The sequence below is a fragment of the Girardinichthys multiradiatus genome, chromosome 7 (assembly GCF_021462225.1).
Source record: "Girardinichthys multiradiatus isolate DD_20200921_A chromosome 7, DD_fGirMul_XY1, whole genome shotgun sequence".
Lineage (NCBI taxonomy): Eukaryota > Metazoa > Chordata > Actinopteri > Cyprinodontiformes > Goodeidae > Girardinichthys > Girardinichthys multiradiatus.
The window spans coordinates 35286583-35308772 of record NC_061800.1 but is presented as its reverse complement, the minus strand read 5'-3'; the positions used below and the strand labels follow the sequence as shown (position 1 = coordinate 35308772).

Sequence of the window (22190 nt, the reverse complement as noted above, 5' to 3'; positions counted from 1 at the left end):
TAAGACACTTCTTTGCTTATCAAAATATACACAAATTATTGCGGGGGCTCACCAGTCTTTTGGAAGGAGAAACGATGCTTTTGCTCGGAGAGGGAGAAGCAAACTTAACATGCGATATGGTTGCACTGGTTTCTGTGAGTCGAGCAGGGCTGGAGTGAGCCGGTCCTTGACGAAGCACCAGCTCCTGCTCTCCCTCTTCTTCCATGTCCTCACCAGTTTCCCCAAGTTGCTGATTTACATCATTCAGAAGGTCCACCACTTCCTCCATGGACACGGGAAGCTGTGAGACAACAATTTAGCAAAGAAGCACAGATACAGAGGTTAAAATAATAAGTCAGTTACAATCATCATAGGGCAACATTCATCAAAATCCAAATGTGGAAATCTACATTTCATCTGTTTTAGTGTTTTCACCATTCAAACTTGCAACCAACCTTTTCGATGTCATCTGCATTAGCATTGTAGATTTTAGACAAATAGTTCCTGAACTTCCTTAGAAACATGATACACCTATCTTGGGTCTCCTCAACACCATTGGTGGCCTCCTCTGCCAGTCGCTGATATATCTGCAAACAAGTTACTAATTACAGAAAACTGTAACAAAAACCCCTAAAGACTGGTCAATATAAACCTTTAGGACATCACTGATAGTCCATCAAACAGTAACTTTGCATTAAAGTTCCTAAACACGTTCCATTTCAAAATGTCGTACTTTTCCAGACGGGAATTTCTAGATTTTTGTTCAATTTTTAAAACACTTTCAGTATGACACAAAAATATTAGCCTTTAAAGTAATCGACTCTATTCTGCTAAGAATAGTATTATTATTCAGTCAACAGAAACGTGACGTTTTACCCCTCCGCATAAAATATTTCAGTGCATGAAGTGGACCCTTGATGTCTGCAGCCATCCGGTTCTTATTGATTATTTTTAGAACACGGTTTTTCTGAAAAGTAACAAACGGATTAAAAGAAAAACGCTTATTAAATTTTTTGTAATGGCCATCTCTGTAGACGTTTTAAAACAGAACTCCGACCTCTGAGTGCTGAGTCAACAAGATAAAAGAGAAGCCAGAGGGACCATCAAGGACCGACCTGCCCACAAAGGCAAAACCCAGAAGCTGAGCCCAATCGATCCACTGGTTCAACATTTGGTTGGTTTATTTCTATTCACTGTAATATTCTGTCATCTTTCAGGCAGGATCATGTTTTAAATTGCAACACAATGTGGTTCTGATTCCCAAAGAGTAACTTTAGTACAAACATCCAACGGTTTTCCAGCCTCAGAGTAAATCTGCCTGGGAAGACAGCACCTGTGCGAGTTAAAGCAGATTACCTTTTCCAGCCGAGAGAAACGGAGCTGAGAGAGTCGACGGAACCCGAAGCAGAACCCCGAGCTGGTTCAGAAAAAGTGAACAGTATATCTGACCCAACTGGAGGTACGCCGTCCTGCATTTATTTTTCTTTCCATCATGGTTCTAGGTCAGTAAGGAGTGTTTAGACACACCTTTTACAGAACGGTTTGGAATATTTTATGCTTTGTAAACTAGTATTTAAAAGGTTTATTAAACAGCAACAAATGACGAAACTGGAGATAACATCAAGCTCAATTGTGTTTGGCCTGAGAGATTATTTCACATATTTATTATTAATGGCCCGCCTTTTGGTTATATAGCCGTCACCCAGTCACACTACAAATCCCACAGTGGATGTGGACCAGTCAGATGCAGTGAGGAAAACTCAATGATGTTACATGAAGCGTCGTTCTGTAATCCGTTCGAATTGAGAGCACCTGCAGACATACGGATAAAGTTCATAGACCTGCAGGGTAACGGCAAACATGAAGTATGACTCTGCAGGTCCAGCGCAGTTTTCTTCTCGTATCCCTGAGAAAATGCCCCCAACTCCTCCTCCAAGCTGCTTGAAGGTTCAGCATGCACTTCTTGGTGTGCACCCCCAAAATATTTTCAGTTTCCACAGCTCCAAACGCAACATTAAACTTTATTGGACTTCTTACTAGGAAATGATGCCAAGCATACCATGAAGAGCAGAAAAAAACAACACGTCCGTTTGATTTTTGATACTGTTGTGTTTTTGTTTTAGCTTTTTCACTCCATACACATTATGAATAAAGATTCATCTTGTTCAGATTAGGACAAAGACCACGTTTTGTGTTTTGCCTCTTTTAGAACATGAGTTTGATTCTAATCGTTAATTCTAATCTAAAGATAGCGGTATTGTTACATTAAAATCCAGAGCTCCTTCATCACCCTGAACAGTAAATCAGAGGGTTATTCCTTACTGACAGTTTTAACATCAGCTGGAAAATAATCATACAGTGTCAAACAGTGAAGGAAATATGGAATTATGAAAACATCTGTACAGACACGGTTGATGTTTCCAACAGCGGATCATTAGTTTGTGTCTTTGCTGGCAGGTGGCGAAATTAATGGCTGTCAGTAGCTAGAAAACTGTTGGTGTGAAACCCAATTGTTAAAATTAGACAGAAAGAGGTGATTTTTCCAACCTGGAAAATGAGTGGCATTAATGATCACCAACGTTTGACTAGAAGTAAAACTTTGCACAAAAGTTTATAGAATCTAAACCCTAAAGGAAGGGATCTCATTTATTTTTGATTAAAGAAACAACCCTTGACAGGCATGGGAATAACCAATAAGGTTTATCAAGGCTTTAATAAAATTCTTACTTCACACCCAACATTTATAAACAGGCCGTTACAACATTGTTTTAGTTTGGAGAAAGTACTTAGAAGACACTTGTTTTTTTAAACCTCTGTATGAAGCAGAAAATGAGATTGTATTATTGGTACCCCTCTCCTATTACTATAACTCTGTTTTGGAGTCGTGTCTGTAAAGCAACCTACTGCAGGCTAGCTAAACAGGCGTATGGCCTGATTAACCAGCTGATATTAGCTTGTTAAATTTGTGTAAATGTATAAAGATCACTATAGCAAAAAAGTATCCTTCAATGCACCAAGCCCCTAAAATTTGCTTTAATGTGTTTATTATACATCTTTTATGTTTTTATTAGTTTATGTATTAAAACCTAAACAAAATACATGTAACTGTAATATTAAAATCAGTGTGTATTCAGTAAATAAAAGCAATTAGATCAGGTTGTACAGTTTGGTTCTAAATCTTTGGTGTAAATGCTGTAATACTGAGTTATTTTTACTTAAGAGTATCATACTGCAAGAATCTCATACCTAGAAGAACACCGTGTTAACCACTTAACACTGCACAGCAACAGGTCCTTTACAGTGAAGAATAAGACCTGATCCCAGTTGTAGTTTACCTGTGCTAAATGCCAGATGGATGACAGGTTATTGATGCTTTCCAAAGTTGCGATTGCCTCCTCTGTTCTGCCTTCGATGTCCAAAAGAACAGCTAAAGCTATTTTGGCTTCTTCTTCATAACCTTTCACAGAAGAAACCTGTGAACATAAAACACATCACTAACACAAGGTGCAACTCTGAGTTAACATTTGAAGCTTCACTTCTTCTATCCTCAGTTCACTTAATAGTGAGGTTTGTGGGTTTAATATTAACCTGAATGTCCTTAGAAGAAAAGTGTATGAAGAGAGGGTCCAGTGGTTCTGGTATACTACGTCTGATTTTTATTTTCTCCAACAGTGGCATAACAACTTGCCAGTAGTGGACGCTGCGGCCGACGTACTCCTTCTGGTCATAATAGGAGTTCATTCCATTACCCTGCGTTATTAAGCATAGACATTCAGTTGTCAGAGAGACAGGTCAGGCTGTCACATTATTAAGCGCAGGACTAAAAACATCTGCTTGACACAAACAGTTTCTTCAGCTGTTATAGATCCCACCACAAATACAAGAAACACATGGTGAAGGAAACAACATATATGGCTGGAAGCATTTGCACTTCATCCTGCTGAGCAGCTGAGGAGAAAGGAATGAAAAGGAGCAGCTGGGAAGACACAAGCATCAACTCAGTTACTGAGGGACTTCTACAGGTTTTTGAGCCAGCTGTGCAGCCTGCTTAAGTGTAAACAGCTTTATATTTAATGTACAGGGGTTGGACAATGAAACTGAAACACCTGGTTTTAGACCACAATAATTTATTAGTATGGTGTAGGGCCTCCTTTTGTGGCCAATACAGCATCAATTCATCTTGGGAATGACATATACAAGTCCTGCACAGTGGTCAGAGGGATTTTAAGCCATTCTTCTTGCAGGATAGTGGTCAGGTCACTATGTGATACTGGTGGAGGAAAACGTTTCCTGACTCGCTCCTCCAAAACACCCCAAAGTGGCTCAATAATATTTAGATCTGGTGACTGTGCAGGCCATGGGAGATGTTCAACTTCACTTTCATGTTCATCAAACCAATCTTTCACCAGTCTTGCTGTGTGTATTGGTGCATTGTCATCCTGATACACGGCACCACCTTCAGGATACAATGTTTGAACCATTGGATGCACATGGTCCTCAAGAATGGTTCGGTAGTCCTTGGCAGTGACGCGCCCATCTAGCACAAGTATTGGGCCAAGGGAATGCCATGATATGGCAGCCCAAACCATCACTGATCCACCCTCATGCTTCACTCTGGGGATGCAACAGTCTGGGTGGTATGCTTCTTTGGGGCTTCTCCACACCGTAACTCTCTCGGATGTGGGGAAAACAGTAAAGGTGGACTCATCAGAGAACAATACATGTTTCACATTGTCCACAGCCCAAGATTTGCACTCCTTGCACCATTGAAACCGATGTTTGGCATTGGCATGAGTGACCAAAGGTTTGGCTATAGCAGCCCAGCCGTGTATATTGACCCTGTGGAGCTCCCGACAGACAATTCTGGTGGAAACAGGAGAGTTGAGGTGCACATTTAATTCTGCCGTGATTTGGGCAGCCGTGGTTTTATGTTTTTTGGATACAATCCGGGTTAGCACCCGAACATCCCTTTCAGACAGCTTCCTCTTGCATCCACAGTTAATCTTGTTGGATGTGGTTCGTCCTTCTTGGTGGTATGCTGACATTACCCTGGATACCGTGCTTCTTGATACATCACAAAGACTTGCTGTCTTGGTCACAGATGCGCCAGCAAGACGTGCACCAACAATTTGTCCTCTTTTGAACTCTGGTATGTCATCCATAATGTTGTGTGCATTTCAATATTTTGAGCAAAACTGTGCTCTTACCCTGCTAATTGAACCTTCACACTCTGCTCTTACTGGTGCAATGTGCAATCAATGAAGACTGGCTACCAGGCTGGTCCAATTTAGCCCTGAAACCTCCCACACTAAAATGACAGGTGTTTCAGTTTCATTGTCCAACCCCTGTACATCCTGAAGGAATACAGTTGGTTAGAACTACAGTGCCTGGGCAAAGTACTCACAGCCCGGGCACATTTTCATATTTTGTCAGGTGACGAGAACAAACTTTCATTAGGATTTTATGTGACAAACATAAAGTAGCACGTAATTATGGGGGACAAGGAAAATATTTAACAGATAAAAATCTGAAACAGGTTAAATTTAGGGGTGTACTTTGACTGGGCCATTCTAAACATTAATTAAAGCCTTTCAAGGAGTTGAATAAGCTCAACTTGTATTAGTGCGTGTTTGCACATACCGCCTGGCTGAGACTCTGGGCCCAGTGGATCACCAGCGCCGGTTGAAGCCCGTGTTTCTCTCCAGCTCTCAGGGTGTTCAGTCCGTGTTGCACAACCATTCGCAGTTTGGCCGATGTACCAGGACTGGGAGGGAGGAAAACATTTAAATTGCTGTCATCATAAGCTAAAAGTATTTCAAGCTTATATTCATAGCAGGAAACTGAGCATGCACTTTGTTTATGGCTTAATGTAAATTAAAGAAAAATGTCCTGACTGAGAAGACTGGAAATGGTTAAAAGAACTGCTTTTTAAAATGAAACTTTGAATCCATTTCTTTGGTCCCATCATGAATATTCAACAGTCCTAGGCAAAGTCTAGAATCATCGATCAAGCGTCTCCTCATAACCAAATCATCTAGTGAGCCGCTCTCCTGTGTTTTCTGAATTTCTGTAAAAATTTCTATAAATCAGACAGACCTACCCACATCAATATAAAAAATTTAAATTGTATCCTTTGTCTGTTTCATTGTCTAAAATTGTAATCCCTGTATTGCTTTTCTGATACTCACGCGGCTCGTTTGTGTATCAGGCTGTAGATGGCGTCCCACCACTCCCTCTGCCTGTCCGTGGTCAGGAGGCGAAGGAGAGGAAGAGGGAGGCAGCGAGGCACGAAGAGCTGCTGCTGCCGAGGGCTGAGGCTGCGGCTGATCTTCGCCGTGTCCTGAAGCTGACAGTGGCCGCAGAAAACTACACCGAGTAAAAACACCTGAAAGCGGTAGAACAAACAGAGGACGGAAATATTTAGTGCTGCTCTGTTGAATCAGTTTCGGCAAGTTTCAGGACGCCGAATTCAGAGGTGACTGTGGTACAGTGAAATAGCCGCCATCTAGAAATCCAAGAAGCTCGATTCCAGCTTAAGGGAAAGGCACGTTACTCCAAGCTGCCTATGGATCCACGTATCAGTGTAGGAATATATGTACGTTAGTGAGTATGAGCTATACATTTACACAACTGTGTGTTTGTGTATGTACATGTAGCAAGCACACACACACACACACCCCCCAATATACATAATCGAACTCGGAATGAATTTCACTATGTCTCAAAATCCCAGAGCTGCATTTTTTTGGTTTTTATATTCAGAGTTTTATTGAAAAATAGCCGACATGACAGTTGAGCCAAATGCACTGCACTGTATGTTTATAGTTTTCTTAAAATTAAACAGGAAACAAAACAGTTCAGACACTTTATACACCATGCAGCCTCTTTTAAAGGCTATTAGATTATCTAAACCTTAGAAGCTTTAATTATCAGGAATATTGCAAATGTGATATGAACAAGGTTTCTTATCAAAGACCTTCAATGTTGTTTCATATTGTAACTTTATGAATGTGAGTGTAGATGCACATGTAAACGATCAACCAGTAATACAATAATCTATATGGGACAAAGTCAACGAGTGTAGAGATGACCCTGCTGCGTTTTTTGACAAACTGTTTCTGATATACCTAAAGTTTTTAAGGTTAAATTTGACTGCATTAACTACTTTTTTACCTACTTTTAAAAGTTTTGAGTCAACCATTACTCCAAGATATTTAAATGTGGACACCAACTAAAGTTCATCAACATTCAGAAAAATGTTGGAGTGTTTTGATCATTTTTTTTTTTTAATATACTGGTTTTATTAGCGTGTAACAGAAGACATGATTTGGATAGCCAAAGCTGAACTTCTGCTAAGGAGAAGGAAGGATGCGAGACGCTTCCACACAGTTTTTAGCTGATGTAAAAAAGGCCTCATGAGCTTACATCTGAGTATAAACAATCTGACAAGAATGTGGTGTGTGTTAACAAATAGGTCAAATAAAACTGAACCGAGGACCGATTCTTGAGGGATACCTAGTGAACACTTTAGGTAGGGTGTCCTCTCTCAATCTACTATACATACTATTCCCTGTTGGATAGATATGAGTCGAAACAATTTGGAAAATGTGTGGAAAAGTTAAAGTAAGCCAACCTAGACAAAAGCACTTGATGGTTTACAGAGTCGAAGGATTTCTCAGTCACCGCCAATGTAAAGTGCAGGTAATTTTAGTATGATTTTATGTGATTAATCAATACATTAGAAATAAAATCTGTGGCATGCATTTTTATCCAGTCCTCTTTGCTCCAATAACCTCAAGAAAAGAAAATCCACTATAACCATACCATTCAGTCCACTGTGTAATTTAATGTCAGTACGAAACCAGCTGGTCTGTGAAGCCCTCAGGGGTTTGTTAGAGAACAACAGAGGTCAAACAGCATCATGAAGACCAAGGAATATAGCAAACAGGTCAGTGATAAAGTGATAGAGACAATTAAAGCAGGGTTTGGTTATAAAACAATATCTCAAAGGGTACTGATTAATATATCATCTAAAAACGGAGGAGTATGGCTTAACTGCACCAACCAAGACACAACCACCTATCTAAACTAACATACCAGGCGAGAGGACCGTAATCAGATAAGCAGTCAAAAGGCTCATGGTAACTGAAGGAGCTGCAGAGATCCGCAGCTCAGGTAGGATAATCTATGAGGGGAACTATTAGTTTTGCACTTTAAAAAATATGGCTTTTGTACTAGTGGTAAAAATAATCCCACTGTTTAAAAAAACCAATGTAAGGCAAAAAAAAAAAAAGAAATCAAAGAAAACTAACACTGCAAATCCAACTAAACACCTTCCCTAAAGTGGTAGCAGCATCTTGTTGTACAGATGCTTCATTTCTACAGAAAGAGCCAAGCTAGTCAGAGTTGATGGGAAGATGGGTGGAACTGAACACAGGACAATTCAAGAAGAACATTTTTAAGAGCACACCAAGAGCTACAATGTAATGGTTCAAATCATATTCATGCGTCCCAGTCAAAGTCCAGATGTGCATCTCAATTAGAAATCTGTGACAAGACTTGAAAAATCGATGTTCAAAGACGTTCTCCATCCTATCTGACTGAGCAACTCCTCCTTTGGATGTAAGCTTGATTTATTAACAATCAGATTTAGATCAGACATGATCAGCTCTTATCATGGCAGCTTACCTCAAGGTCTAGCAGGCAGATTGACTCTGGTGCGTTGGTGTCTAACTTGGAAGTTTCCAACGTAAGCCTGGGAAACAGCTGCTGTAGCCAGTCCCGCATGGGCGACCTCTGCTCCAGGAGAGTCCACTGCAGCCCCAACCAGCTCAAATGCTGCAACTCACCACTGTGCAACAAGATGGAGCCTAAAACATAGAAAGTTTTTCCTGTAAAAGAAACTCATTGCTTCTACATATTTGGCTACTCAAGGAAGGTTTTAGGGTTTGTACCAGTGTCCCATTTGGCCAGTTGGGAGAGCTCTGGAGCCAAAGAGCTGAGAGAGTGAATGTCATCATTGGCAATAAAGGAAGATGCAGGGAAAGCCTGTGGACCCCAGAGGAGTTCAAACAAAGACTCCTGACCGCTACGGTTCCCAAATGCCTCCACCACCTACACAAAGAAACATACAATCACTACATCTGTTTCTAGAAACTTACCTTTATGATTTATAAAGCTAATCATTCCTGTCAACAGTATACTAGATATGATACAGAAATTATTTACAATAACACCCATAAAATGCTTTCACACTTTAGCCTTGACTACATCAGGAGCAAAGTTCAGTCAATATTTAAATTATGATTGTCCATTTGTATGTTTTATGTGAAGCACATTTATATTTTATTATAAACCAGAACAGAAAAGAGCTGACCTCTCTGATGAGAGTGAACACATCAGAGCTCAGATTGAACAACATGTGCCCAGCTTGACTCTGCCGGTCATTGGCCAGCAGTTCCAGGAGCTGTGGGGCAGACTGGTCTCTTTTGGTCACTTTTGCCTTTGGTCTGGGAGCCTGGTGGGAAACCAAGAAAGAATGTCATGACTGGTAAAGCAAATGTTATCCTTATGTTAAATCTGCAAACAGAAACGAATAGCTCCGCAAAACACAAAGAATAAAGACTGACACTTGGCCAAGAGCTTTTTTCCTTCAAAATATGAACAGAATTTGAATTTATATGTAAAAAAGAATTGAAAATGTTTAAATATCTTGATGGCAATCACAATTTAGGTGGTAATATGTTAAAAATCACAATTTTATTAATGATTTAGTGCAAGGTTTATTCAGTACTGTGCACAAGTTGGTATAGTGTGCATCATTCAGTGAAGCCACTCCCACCGCATGGAGAGGCAAATTTCTAGACATTCAAGCAAAAGCTCAAAATCCTCAGACTAGTAAAGCATATTTCTGAGATGAATCCCAAGCTTAAAAAAGATAAATATGTTGTAAATCCAGAGCTGACACACGTCTCATGTCATGACTCAGATATCTCATTTTTTTCCAGAAATGTTTTATGACATTCAGGACATTTTAGAGCGAAATATTTAACACGTTGGGTCCAATTATATGTATGTCCTACAAATAGTGAGAAATCATTAGGCTGAAGTTAGGTTTCCAATTCAGAAATGTAATAAAGGGCCAATTCATGGTTTATATAGCATCTGGACTAAGATGAGCTCCATTTTTAAAATCTATAATAACCTCCACTTAGTGTGCAATCGTTAAAGCAGTTTCTGAACCTTGGCATCTTTGTCTTAAAAAAAATATATATACTAAAAACAAACAAAAAAAAAGACACTTTTAATTAAGATTTAAAAACAAAAAAACTGAAACTGTCTGAAACAATCAGATTCTGATTCTCTTTTATCTGTGGGTTCTCAGTCAGTAACAACTAATACTGATGCATAAATGGTTAACAGGCGTGATCAAGCAGGTTTTTCCGGACGTCTTGGTTGTTCTCGGTAAAATATCCTTCTGTTAGATTTATATTTATTTTATTCCATCTTTAAAATCTTTAAAGTTTTTCTGCACATATTTGATATTTTTAATATTGTTTTAGATTTTTTAAGTTTTTTATTTTCCTGCAGTCCCAAGTTTAGTAAAATGTATCAAAATTAAATTGTTATGTGCACTTACTGATATACAGACAATTTCAATAGCAATAAAGTGGCTATTCTATTCTACTGGGTTGGATAATTATAATCAATGTAAAAAACATTTAGTAATTTAGATTTAATACATATGTAGGCTTGGATATGGTCTTAACCCCACTAGTTAGACTTTTCAAGAAAGCATACGAATCCTGTAAATCAACAACGCGGGGCAGCTGCAGAACGACACTGGGGTACCTGGTATGCCAGCAGGTAGCACAGTGCGGCCAGGTCGATGACGGCTCTCCAGGCCTGCTGCCGATCCTGGGCCAATTTCAACAGCAGCGTGCCAGCGTGCAAGTAGAGGTGAGCCCTCATCTCCACAAAAACCTCAAGAAGATCATCGCTGAAGAGCACTGCAACGCTGCTCAGTGCCTGCATAGCTTGGTCGAAACTGTACAAAACAAGAAGACAGAAAAACAAAACCTAGACGTTACTTATGGAATAAGTAAATAAGTATTAATTGAAGCAAAGCAAGTGTACTTTTGTAACACAATATAACAGAGTGAACAGTTGCATATGCTGAGCCTTGCACTATATGACGAATTTGGCCCGAGCCAAACCACCATGAGTCACAAGGACATAATAATCTAGAAAAACTGGCTATGAATTGAATCTGCCTTGTCAGAAGTATTTACACCCCTTTAACGTTTTCACATTTTCTGAGGCTACAACCACACACTTTACTGTTCTTTTCAAACAGACCAACACAAAGCAGTACCTGACTGTGGAGTGGAAGGAAAATCTTTAAAACAGATGAAAGGGTGCATTTTTATGCAGCCCCCCTTAATCTTATACCCCAAATCTCTAGTGAAACCAATTAGACAACGAGTAAATACCACCCATCTGCATTTTTTTTTTCATTTCAGTATAAATATTCTCATGCAGCTAAAAAGGTTGATGTGTGGCAGACGCTGCAAAGGTTTTTTTTTAGATACTGCATAGAAAAGAATAAAGTCTAAGCCTAATGGATTGAAATTCACATATAAAGCTTCTTTAAAACAATAAAACGGCAACACTCTTGGACCTGACCTACCTCCTGAATGCATCAAGGCTCAGCTGCACGCTGCTCTCAGACAGTCTGATTCGCAACAGGCTGCAGTGTGCCAGCAGCACTTCTCTCTGGAGACGCCGACACATCTTCTCATTGCTTGAAACGCTGGGCTGAGCCAGATATTCCTGACCAGAAAACATTCATCGTTAAGGTTTAAAATCATGCTCAAACCAAACAGAAAGAAAAACAATCATTTAAATTAAAGATAGTCCAGACTGAAGGGCAAGAAAATGAGAATAAGTCCTGACCTGTAATGTGTTTAACTGCACATTGTACCAGTCCAAACTGTTGTGCAGCAAGCCCTTTTTCTCAGTAGTCAGACAATGTTTTATGGCCTCATCCAGCCGACCATCCTGACAAAACAGCTGAACCAACTTTACATTCACATGAGGATCAGCCGGCCTCGCTGCGAGCTCAGCTTGGAGGAGGTCGAACAACTGGTTCCAGCCCTGCTGGCCCTGACGACTCAACAGACGCTCCTGAAGGGACACAAACAGACATGTGGCAGAGAGCAGAGAACAAGGCAGCTGCCAATATGTGTATGCTAGAGGAATAGTTACACAGCTGAGAGGCTACAGAGAAGTCTTACTGTGTAAAACAGCCCTCACCTTTAGGTTGAAGACTTCTGGGTTACCAGGCATGAGCTTTGCGGCTTTTTCCACCCAGAACTCTGCTCTGCTGTCACAGTCCTCCTTACTAACGAGCAACTCAGCAACCTTCAGCACCAGGTCTCTCTGCACTGGGTTCAAGTCCACCGAGCGCTGCATGAAAAGAGAAGCTGAGGTCAATATAAATTTGAATTTAAAGCAAAAAAAAAAAAAAAACATCTTTTCTAACTTCGAAAAGATACACGGAGATGTAGGCTGCAAATTACAACAAGTGTGTTAGATGTTCAGGAGACATCTAAAATATGAGAAAATAGATTTAGTGATTTAACATGATGCATTGGAGCAATATCTGTTAATACAAAGTCCTCGTGTAAATTCAAGAGCTCTGCCTTCATCTGTTGGGCTGATCACTAAAATACAGCCTCTTTTTAGGTAAAAACCTGGGGTCTGATCTTCAAAGATTGCAAACAAGGGGCGCTTAATTGCTTATGCAAGAAAACAAATAATTGCACATGCAATAAGTGGGCATGTTGCGCGCTATCTACAAAGATTGTGTGCGTAATGGATAACAGGTATAATAGAGGAACAGACAGCCCTATTTAGATGAAAATTTTGAGTTTGCTACTGGCTGTCATCATGAACGGGCGTCAGAGAACAGGAAGCCGTAAAAGAAAGAGGAAGTTCGAAGTCATGGAGTTGGAGGTAATAATAAAAATACAACAGTAATACATTGCATTTATATAAGTATCTCAAAGTGCTACAAAACAACAGGAAAAACATAGAGAAACATGAAAATACTAAAAGCTACAGTTAAACCATGAAATATCAATTATAAAACATAGAAAAGCCGACAGCCACTGTCAGACTTACATCGAAAGACCGCTCTAAACAGCTGAATTTAGATGTAAGCAGATTTGCAATTGCAAAAACTATTTATGCCATTGTAAAGGCCTGCATGGAGGCAATACCTGCTGGGCTATTTGATTTCAAGCACAGCACATTCAGGCTCTGCATGCAAAGGGTTTATGTAGCTAGCTGAATGATTTTTCACTGTACTTCCTTTGTTAATACCAATCATAATATTAATTCATTCGAATTAATTCAATTAGTCATGATGAAAAATAAAAACCTAAAAATTCTCTATTTGTAGGGAACACCTGATGAGTTCCTACCCTTATTTTCACAATGTAATACAAAGGACGGGGCACTTAATTAGCTGAAACCAGGTCATACAGTAAATAAAGTTTTTTCTTGTCTTTACTCAGTTCCAGTTTTGTTAAAAGGATGTACAGTTAGTAAATAACAACAACAACATTATTTGTCTAAAGCAAAGCCTAAGAGGTTCCAGTATTCTTGATGTTACATGACCAGATGCAGATTTTAGTTGCAAATGCAGACAAGAAAAACATTCAACAATCACTTCATTTTAGTGGGAAAACTTTCAAGAGGTACAAAGAATATATTATCTGCATATAGTTTCAATCTCGCCCTTAACATCAAGTATATTCAAAGGCAAGACGGTCCTTTAAGCTAAACGTTAAACGCACATCCGTGACATATGATGCATGTAAAAAAAAATACATCCTGATTACTTTCTGCTGAACAACCCACACCGGAGGCACCTGCTCGACAGTTGATACTTCAAGATCCCAGGGATCCTTTTCAGCACATGTTCAGTACAGAACTGTTAATGCTACCAATAAAACAATGTATTGCTGAAGTCCAGCAATCAGTTCTGTCTCAACACATTTCAGCTTGTATGCATGTACAAAGGCCCAAACTGGCGCGATGCCCATCACAAGAAGTATTACAAACCAAAAAGGGAAAGAAAAACTCATTTTAAGTTCATTTGTATGAATGCAGTTATTTGAGGGAGCCTCTATTTAAACGAAAAAACCCACATCAATTACAAATGTAAAAAAATAAAAATCAAGGATTTGTGGCACACTTTAACAAACCACATTTTATGTACCTGAAACACTATCAGAACACCTTGATTAATCCAAGTCGCCCTGTATCAACCCCTTAAAATCAGCACAACCTTCCTACCTTGTAGCAACCGACTGCCTTGTTGATCTCCCCCTCTCTTTCATAGAGATGCCCAAGGAATTTGTGTGCTTTGGGATCCCTCTCCTGCACTTTGAGATACTCCGATACATGCCTAGGGAAAGCATGAGACATGCATCATTTACAGTCAACACAACGTCAAGGAGAAAGTAGCACTCTTTGTCCACAATGGAGATGCTTACCTTTTTGCAAGTTCATATTCTTTTGCCTCAAAGTACAGTTTCGCGAAAAGAAATCCTTTGACAGGCTTCTGGGGGACGAAAAAAATGTCACCACTCATTATTTCAAATTAAACAAAGGTCTGCCAATGCTTTATGTTTACAATCTTTTCAGCTGGCCTTTCTTATCTGCCAGGCTAGATTTATTATGCTAAACATTATTATATGAGGAACTGGAAAACATAACTTGTAACATGTAGTTTAAAGGTGCATGCTCTCACACTAATGTCACCCGGTCACATATTTTGCATATAGTGCCTCACCCACAAAACCAATAAATCTTGAGCCACCTTCAGCTTATCGGATAAATTTAAGGTTTCAACTTGAATGTATTTCCAAATAATAAAAAGAGTTAATCTGGACTAATCTGATAACATACATATTTCATTGTTCCAAAGTCTAAATCTCCTGTAACTGAAGCCTCACTGTTTGGTATTCTTGACATTTGAGCCATAAAAACAATTACATTTGTGCCAAGATAAACCATTCCTGAGAGTCATTTCACAAAATCTAAAAAGGAATAATCTGCGTTCTTTTTTTCTTTTTAAATTTTAATCTATCCTTCATTCAGTCTCAAATAGCAGAAGTTTTTTATTAAAAAGTTTTATTTTTATTTTTTGCAGTTCACCTGCTCCAGACTGGACATTCAGGCAGATTTAGTTATTTAGTTAGTTATCAGATCCACTCGCAGGAAGAAAACTTAAACACCAGTCAGTCAGGTGAGAAGTAAAGCTAGAAAAACCCATGACAAATACTGACTGTAAAACAAGACACTCAACATGGCTTTCTCTAAAAAGAGAAAAATTGAAAGGTGGGAAAAATATTTTTTTACTCAGGCTGGACAGTCTTCTTTTTTTTATCAAATGCAGAATATAAAACCTTTTTTGAGATATAAGCCAAAAGACAGCAAAGAGTGTTAAACGTTGCAAAGTTAGCTACCAGAAAAATGACGCACACATTATTAGAGGCATCAAGCAAACATAAACCTAAAAATAGAAGCAAAAAAATGTAAATCATAAAATAATCCGGTTTTACTGATTTATCAGGATAATGATGAATTGTGTCTCACTATATAAAACAATAAAAAAATATATATATACCCACCCAGCAGGTATATGTTGTGGTCATCATATATGTTGAGGCTATTTACATGTTAAAAAAAAAACCTGAAGAACTACATGGGAAAAGTAGGCATTTTAAAGTTGGAAGCATATTTCAAAAGGTTATTTGATTTTTATTTTAATGCTACCCAATTTCATTTATTTATGAAAACAGAAAAATATGTCCCATCAAAGTCTTTTAGGTTTTTGTAGCAAATTACTAATATCAGATATTAGAAAAATAATTTAACTTAAAATGACAATTATAGTTGCAGTGACAGGCATCCCATAACCTGCAAATAAATTGGTTTGGCTGGGATCACTGGGTCAAGCCCAGTTTTTTCATTTAAACACCAGGATAGACCTTTAAAGGCAGGCTAAAAGCGATCTTTTTAAAACTGTGTTTGTTTAGTTGTATCTTATGTATTTCCTTTCTGCTGAAGCATATTGTGATTTTTATCTTGAAAGGTGTTATATAAACCATTTTACTTACTAGACTTTAGATCTGCTTTTAGCATTCTCTAGTATAAAGTTAAGCTTTACTATAGAAAAACATTTATAAAATAAATCAGAAAAGTATAGTAAAGCTGTGTGTTGAGTAAAATATGGAGAGCCGTTTCATTCAAAATTAAATAAATACTGCTATTGATAAATTATTAATATTCCATGAAATAAATAAATATCCCTATGAAATACAACAAAATAATTGTTAAAAGAAATGTTCATCTTATTTTATTCATTTTAAAATTTATTTAATTTACTTAAAGATTTATTTATTTCATAATGCAGTTTTATTTTGTTAAGCTACTTTACGTATTTCAGTGGCATTTACTTTTAAACCCTGTTTTTCATTTTAAGCTTTTTATTTCATGTTCTTATATTCATAAATACTTTATTAATCCCAAAGGGAAATTAAATGTTGTTATAGCTCATATTATGAAGGTTTCCTCAAAGAGCCGTTGTAGATGCTGATGGCTGTGGGCAGGAAGGATCTCCTGTAGCGCTCAGTCTTACAGCAGATCTGAAGAAGCCTCTGACTGAAGACTCTGTTGTTGTAGGACAGTCTCATGAAGAGGATGCTCAGGGTTCTCCATAATGTTCTTCATTTTATGAAGAATCCATCTTTCCAAAATGATCTCCAGAAGAGTCCCCAGAACAGAGCCAGCCTTCTTTATCAGCTTGTTGAGCTTTTTTAGTCCCTGGCTCTGATGCTGCTTCCCCAGCAGATGATGGTAGAAGAGATCAAACTCTCCACAACAGACTTATAGAAGATATGCAGCATCTTGCTGCAAACACCAAAGGACCTAAGCTTCCTCAAGAAGTACAGTCTGCTCTGTCCCTTCTTGTAGATGGCTTCACAGTTGCATCTCCACTCTAGTCTGTTGTCCAGGTGAACACCGAGGTATTTATACTCCTCCACCACCTCCACCTCTTCTCCCATGATATAAATAGTTTTTGACTTATTCCTGTTTTGCTTAAAATCTACAATCATCTCCTTTGTTTTAGTCACGTTCAAAATGAGATGATTGTTTCCACACCATGCCACAAAGCGGTCCACCACCTTCCTGTACTCAGCTTCTTGTCCATCTCTGATCCACCCCACGACTGCAGAATCATCCGAGTATTTCTGCAGATGACAGGAGTCTGTCTTGTACTGGAAGTCTGAGGTGTACAGAGTGAAAAGGAATGGTGAGAGTACAGTCCCCTGTGGTGCTCCTGTGCTGCTGACTACCTGGTTAGACTCACAACCCTTCAGTCTCACAAACTGTGGTCTGTTTGTCAGGTAGTCTTTGATCCAGGAGATTGTTGAGGCCTCCACCTGAGTCTTCTGGAGTTTCTGACAAAGCAAATCAGGTTGGATTGTATTAAATGCACTGGAGAAATCAAAGAACATGATCCTCACAGTGCTACTGGCTTTGTCCAGATGGCAGTGGGTTTGTTGAAGCAGGTGTATGATGGCATCTTCAACTCCAACTCCACAGCGATAAGCAAACTGAAGGGGGTCCTGATGGTTTACTGTTTGCTTACTCAGGTGGGCCAACAGGAGTCTCTCTAGGACCTTCATGATGTGAGATGTCAGGGCAACAGGTCTATAGTAATTGAGGACTGATGGGTGAGTTTTATTTGGTACCGGAACAAGACAGGAGGTCTTCCACAACACCGGAACATTCTTCTGGGCCAGGCTAAGGTTGAAGAGGTGCTGCAGAATCCCACAGAGCTGCTCTGCACAGGCCTTCAGGACTCTAGGGCTGACATGATCTGGACCTGCAGCCTTATTCCTATTCAGTCTCTCCAGTTGTCTCTTCACCTGACTTCTTGAGACACACAGGTGGAAGGGGAAAGCAAAGGAAGCATCAGCATCTTCTGATATGGTTGATGGCAAACATGTAGAAGCAGAAGGGTCTATGGCTGAGGTGGAAGATAAAAAATGTGAGGTGTTACTGGACAGCTGTGGGTCCTGTGGGTCAAAGGAGGGTGGAATGTCTGTTTGGCTGTGAGCAGGAGAGGAGGATGTGAAGCTTGTTTCTGAACTGAACCTATTGAAGAATGTGTTCAGTTCATTGGCTCTGTCCAGACCTCCATCGGTCTGATCATCCTTCTACTTGAAGCCTGTGATCTTCTTCATCCCTGTCCACACATCTCTGATATTGTTTTGCTGGAGTTGCTCTCCAGCTTCTTCTTGTACACCTCCTTGCCGTCTCTTATCTTGACTTTAAGTTGATTCTGTAAACTCCTCAATAATTCTCTGTCTCCCTCTCTGAAGGCTCTTTTTTTCTTGTTAAGCAGGTCCTTCAGGTCACTGGTGATCCAAGGTTTGTTATTGGGGAAGCATCTCACAGTTCTGGTGGGGATGATGTTATCCACACAGAAGTTTATATAGTTGGTTACACACTCAGTCATGGCATTGATGTCCTCTCCATGTGGCTGGCACAGTGCGTCCCAGTCTGTAGCCTCAAAGCAACCTTGCAGAGCTTCTTCAGCTTCCTGTGACCATTTTCTCACAGTCCTCTTTATTACACGTTGCCTCTGAACAAGGGGCTTATATTTCGAGCAGAGAAAAACAAGATTGTGATCTGATTTGCCTAGAGGAGGTCTTGCTGTAGAGATGTATGAGTCCTTGACATTTGCATAAAACAAATACAACATTTTGTTTTCTCTGGTAGAGCAGCTGACAAACTGTTGAAACGTTGGAAGTGTACAGGTCCTTCTCAAACAATTAGCATATTGTGATAAAGTTCATTATTTTCCATAATGTCATGATGAAAATTTTACATTCATATATTTTAGATGCATTGCACACTAACTGAAATATTTCAGGTCTTTTATTGTCTTAATACGGATGATTTTGGCATACAGCTCATGAAAACCCAAAATTCCTATCTCACAAAATTAGCATATCATTAAAAGGGTCTCTAAACGAGCTATGAACCTAATCATCTGAATCAACAAGTTAACTCTAAACACCTGCAAAAGATTCCTGAGGCCTTTAAAACTCCCAGCCTGGTTCATCACTCAAAACCCCAATCATGGGTAAGACTGCCGATCTGACTGCTGTCCATCCGTATTAAGACAATAAAAGACCTGAAATATTTCAGTTAGTGTGCAATGAATCTAAAATATATGAATGTTAAATTTTCATCATGACATTATGGAAAATAATGAACTTTATCACAATATGCTAATATTTTGTGAAGGACCTGTAGCAGAGAGTGAAACATGGTTAAAATCACCAGAAATTGCTGCAAACGAATTGGGGTTTTGTGTCTGTAGCTTAGCAACAACTGAGCTGATGGCATCACGTGCAGTGTCGGCAACAGCGGAAGGTGGAACGTAAACTCTTGCCAAAATAACACTGGTGAACTCTCTGGGTAAATGATATGGACGAAAACTTACTGCCAACAGTTCAATATCTGGACTGCAGAGTTGACACTTCACAGTAACATGTCCTGGATTACACCATCTGTTTTTCACAAGTACTGCTAGTCCACCTCCTTTTCATTTGCCGCTCCTCTTTAAATCTCTTTCTGCTCGTATGGTTAAAAAGCCCGGCAGAGAGATGCTGGAGTTGGGGATATGATCCTGCAGCCATGTCTCAGTAAAACACATAATACTGCATTCCCGGTACTCTGGCTGTGTCCTTTGTAGGGCTTGGAGTTCATCCAACTTGTTTCCCGACAATCTCACATTGCCAATCATGATCGACGGAAGAGATGGTTTGAACTTCCTCCTTCTCTCAGCTACTGCTCTGCATCCACGGCATTTCCTTTTCAACTCATCAGGGATTTGGGGTTGTAGTATTATTTGAGCTTTTGAGATATTAATCAGCTGCTCCCAGTTGTAAGAAACAACTCCGTTGCCATGACAATGCATCATAACAAATGTCCAAAAGTAGAAAAGTATTAGGAAAAATCCTCCAAGCTGCACTGCATCCGACACTAGAGAGGACAGTCGTCCAAAAAAAATCAACTGTATCCACCACAAGAGCCTGCCAGAAGACAGCATGCCGGAGGCAGCCAGGGGATTCTGCGAGGAAGCCACTGGCTCCGGCCGTAAAAGCCTGCCACGGCTTTTGCCGCTGTTTTTGTGGAAACCAATGCTGATTATTGACAAAAGGGATGTCATTATTGTTATAGCCTGTTACTTTTAAATGATGATGTCTTTATTGGTTTTTATTTAATAAACAGCGTTAGACCCACAACACAAGGTGGCTGTATTTACTTGAGATGGGAAATAAATAGCGTTATATGTATGTATGACGTGATGAAAGGATGACAAAGACTTATTGCACAAACAGCTTCCAAAAACACAGCAGCAACCGCCGTGGCAGGCTTCTATGGTCTGGCACCTTCTGGCATCCTCACAGAATCCCCTGGCTCCCTCCGGCATGCTGTCTTCTGGCAGCCTCAGCCACGAATTGAGCGCAGCCCAGCAGATAAAACTCCACCCCCTCATTTGAATATTAGAAAATGAAATGAAAAGACCTTAAAATGAAAAACTAATTTAAAAAAAGTCACTGAAATACGTAAAGAAGCTTTACAAAATAAAATTGTCACAAAATAAAACTGCATTATGAAATAAATAAATCTTTAAGTAAATTAAATAAATCTTGAAATGAAATAAATAAAATAAGATGAACATTTCTTTTAACATAATTATTTTGTTTTTATTTCATGGGGATATTTATTTCATGGAATATTTATTAATAATGTATCATTAGCAGTAATTATTTACTTAATTTTGAATTAAACAGTAACAAGCTGGTGCTGCTTTAAGAAACCACCCGCGGGTTTCCAGGCATGACGATGACACTGAAGTTCGCATCCGATTAGGAGCGTCAATAAACTTATTTTCCAGACTAGGTTGATGAGCTCTAGTTGACAATCCGGGAAAATTAGGCACACCAAACCTGGATTGAATTACTCTTAACTAAACTAAGACATTTTAATACACAGTTAGTGGTCAGATGGACCTTAAGAAATAAAGGTTTCTTAGTCGATAAGTAGTACATACCTACGATTTGATTAGGCAGTCAGTTTAAAATTCACATTAGGGTATACCTAAAGAGGGCGAGATTGAAACTAGTTATATATATTAATTAGAGCTGATAAAAGGCCCTCCTGGTTAATCTAAAAACAAACTAGCTCTTTAATAAAGTGAATCAAAAGCCTTGATTATGATGCTAACTTCTTGGTCGTGAAACCGGTTGATAGCATGTGGCGCTAGCCGGGAACGGCTACCACAGGTCGAGCGGACACCTATTTAAACACAAACTGGTGACAAGCTCTCATGTTCAAAACTACAAGTGGTGTTCGGATGAAATACAGCCAGGTTTGAATCTATACGCCGGCTAAAAGTCACATGCGGCTCAGACTTAGCAGCGGGAGCAGGCTAACCTGGTTAGCCGCTGGGACTATCTTACCTCTTTGAGTAAAGGAGAGGAACTCTGTACGGAGGAAACGTAGCGGTCCACTTCAGCCTTACTCCGCCTCATGGCTTTAGACGTCGGGGACTTCTATAAGAGCTGACCACAATTCACAGGCTGGAAGAGTTCACGAAATGTAAAAGAAAACACTGACATTAACATCACGTTAACTCCCCATAGTGATAGTGCGCAGTCAAATGGCAGACGTAGTCTTACGCAAACTTGAAACAGACTCATTGACCAATCAGATCTGAGTATTCTTTGACGCACGCTGACGCACTGTATTTTAAAAGAGGGCCGATAATGTCCAAAGAGAATACGTAAACATGCATAAAGTAAAAAGGTATTTCTATTACCTGCACTGAATTAATGAGTGTGGCTGACGGTGCAGACTACCTTTATTTACATGCAGCAGTATCTTTGCTCATTGTCCTTCTTTGTACTTTTAAGATGTTTTTGATCAGTTCTATTCAGGCTTTTAAGTTCCTGTTTTTTTTTGGAATATGGTTGTTTTTCTCAAACTTTCTTTCCGGCATGTTTTCAGTCTGAAAATTGCACATGTATTCAACCTCCCTGAGTTAATATTTT

General features: G+C 39.3%; 1 protein-coding gene across 1 annotated transcript in view; it reads right to left on the bottom strand.

Moving 5' to 3' along the window:
* The window catches only part of ranbp2 (RAN binding protein 2), a 40519-nt gene extending 18730 nt beyond the window's left edge, over positions 1-21789 (bottom strand). Inside the window, 16 exon segments of the mRNA XM_047370171.1 lie at positions 53-280; positions 435-566; positions 3315-3452; positions 3568-3729; positions 5620-5743; positions 6168-6364; positions 8668-8849; positions 8934-9093; positions 9356-9496; positions 10831-11026; positions 11669-11811; positions 11935-12165; positions 12295-12447; positions 14344-14455; positions 14544-14611; positions 21600-21789. Of these exon segments, the coding sequence (XP_047226127.1) occupies positions 53-280; positions 435-566; positions 3315-3452; positions 3568-3729; positions 5620-5743; positions 6168-6364; positions 8668-8849; positions 8934-9093; positions 9356-9496; positions 10831-11026; positions 11669-11811; positions 11935-12165; positions 12295-12447; positions 14344-14455; positions 14544-14611; positions 21600-21671 (2439 nt within the window). The 5' untranslated portion in view covers positions 21672-21789.
* Positions 21790-22190: the final 401 nt, after the last annotated feature.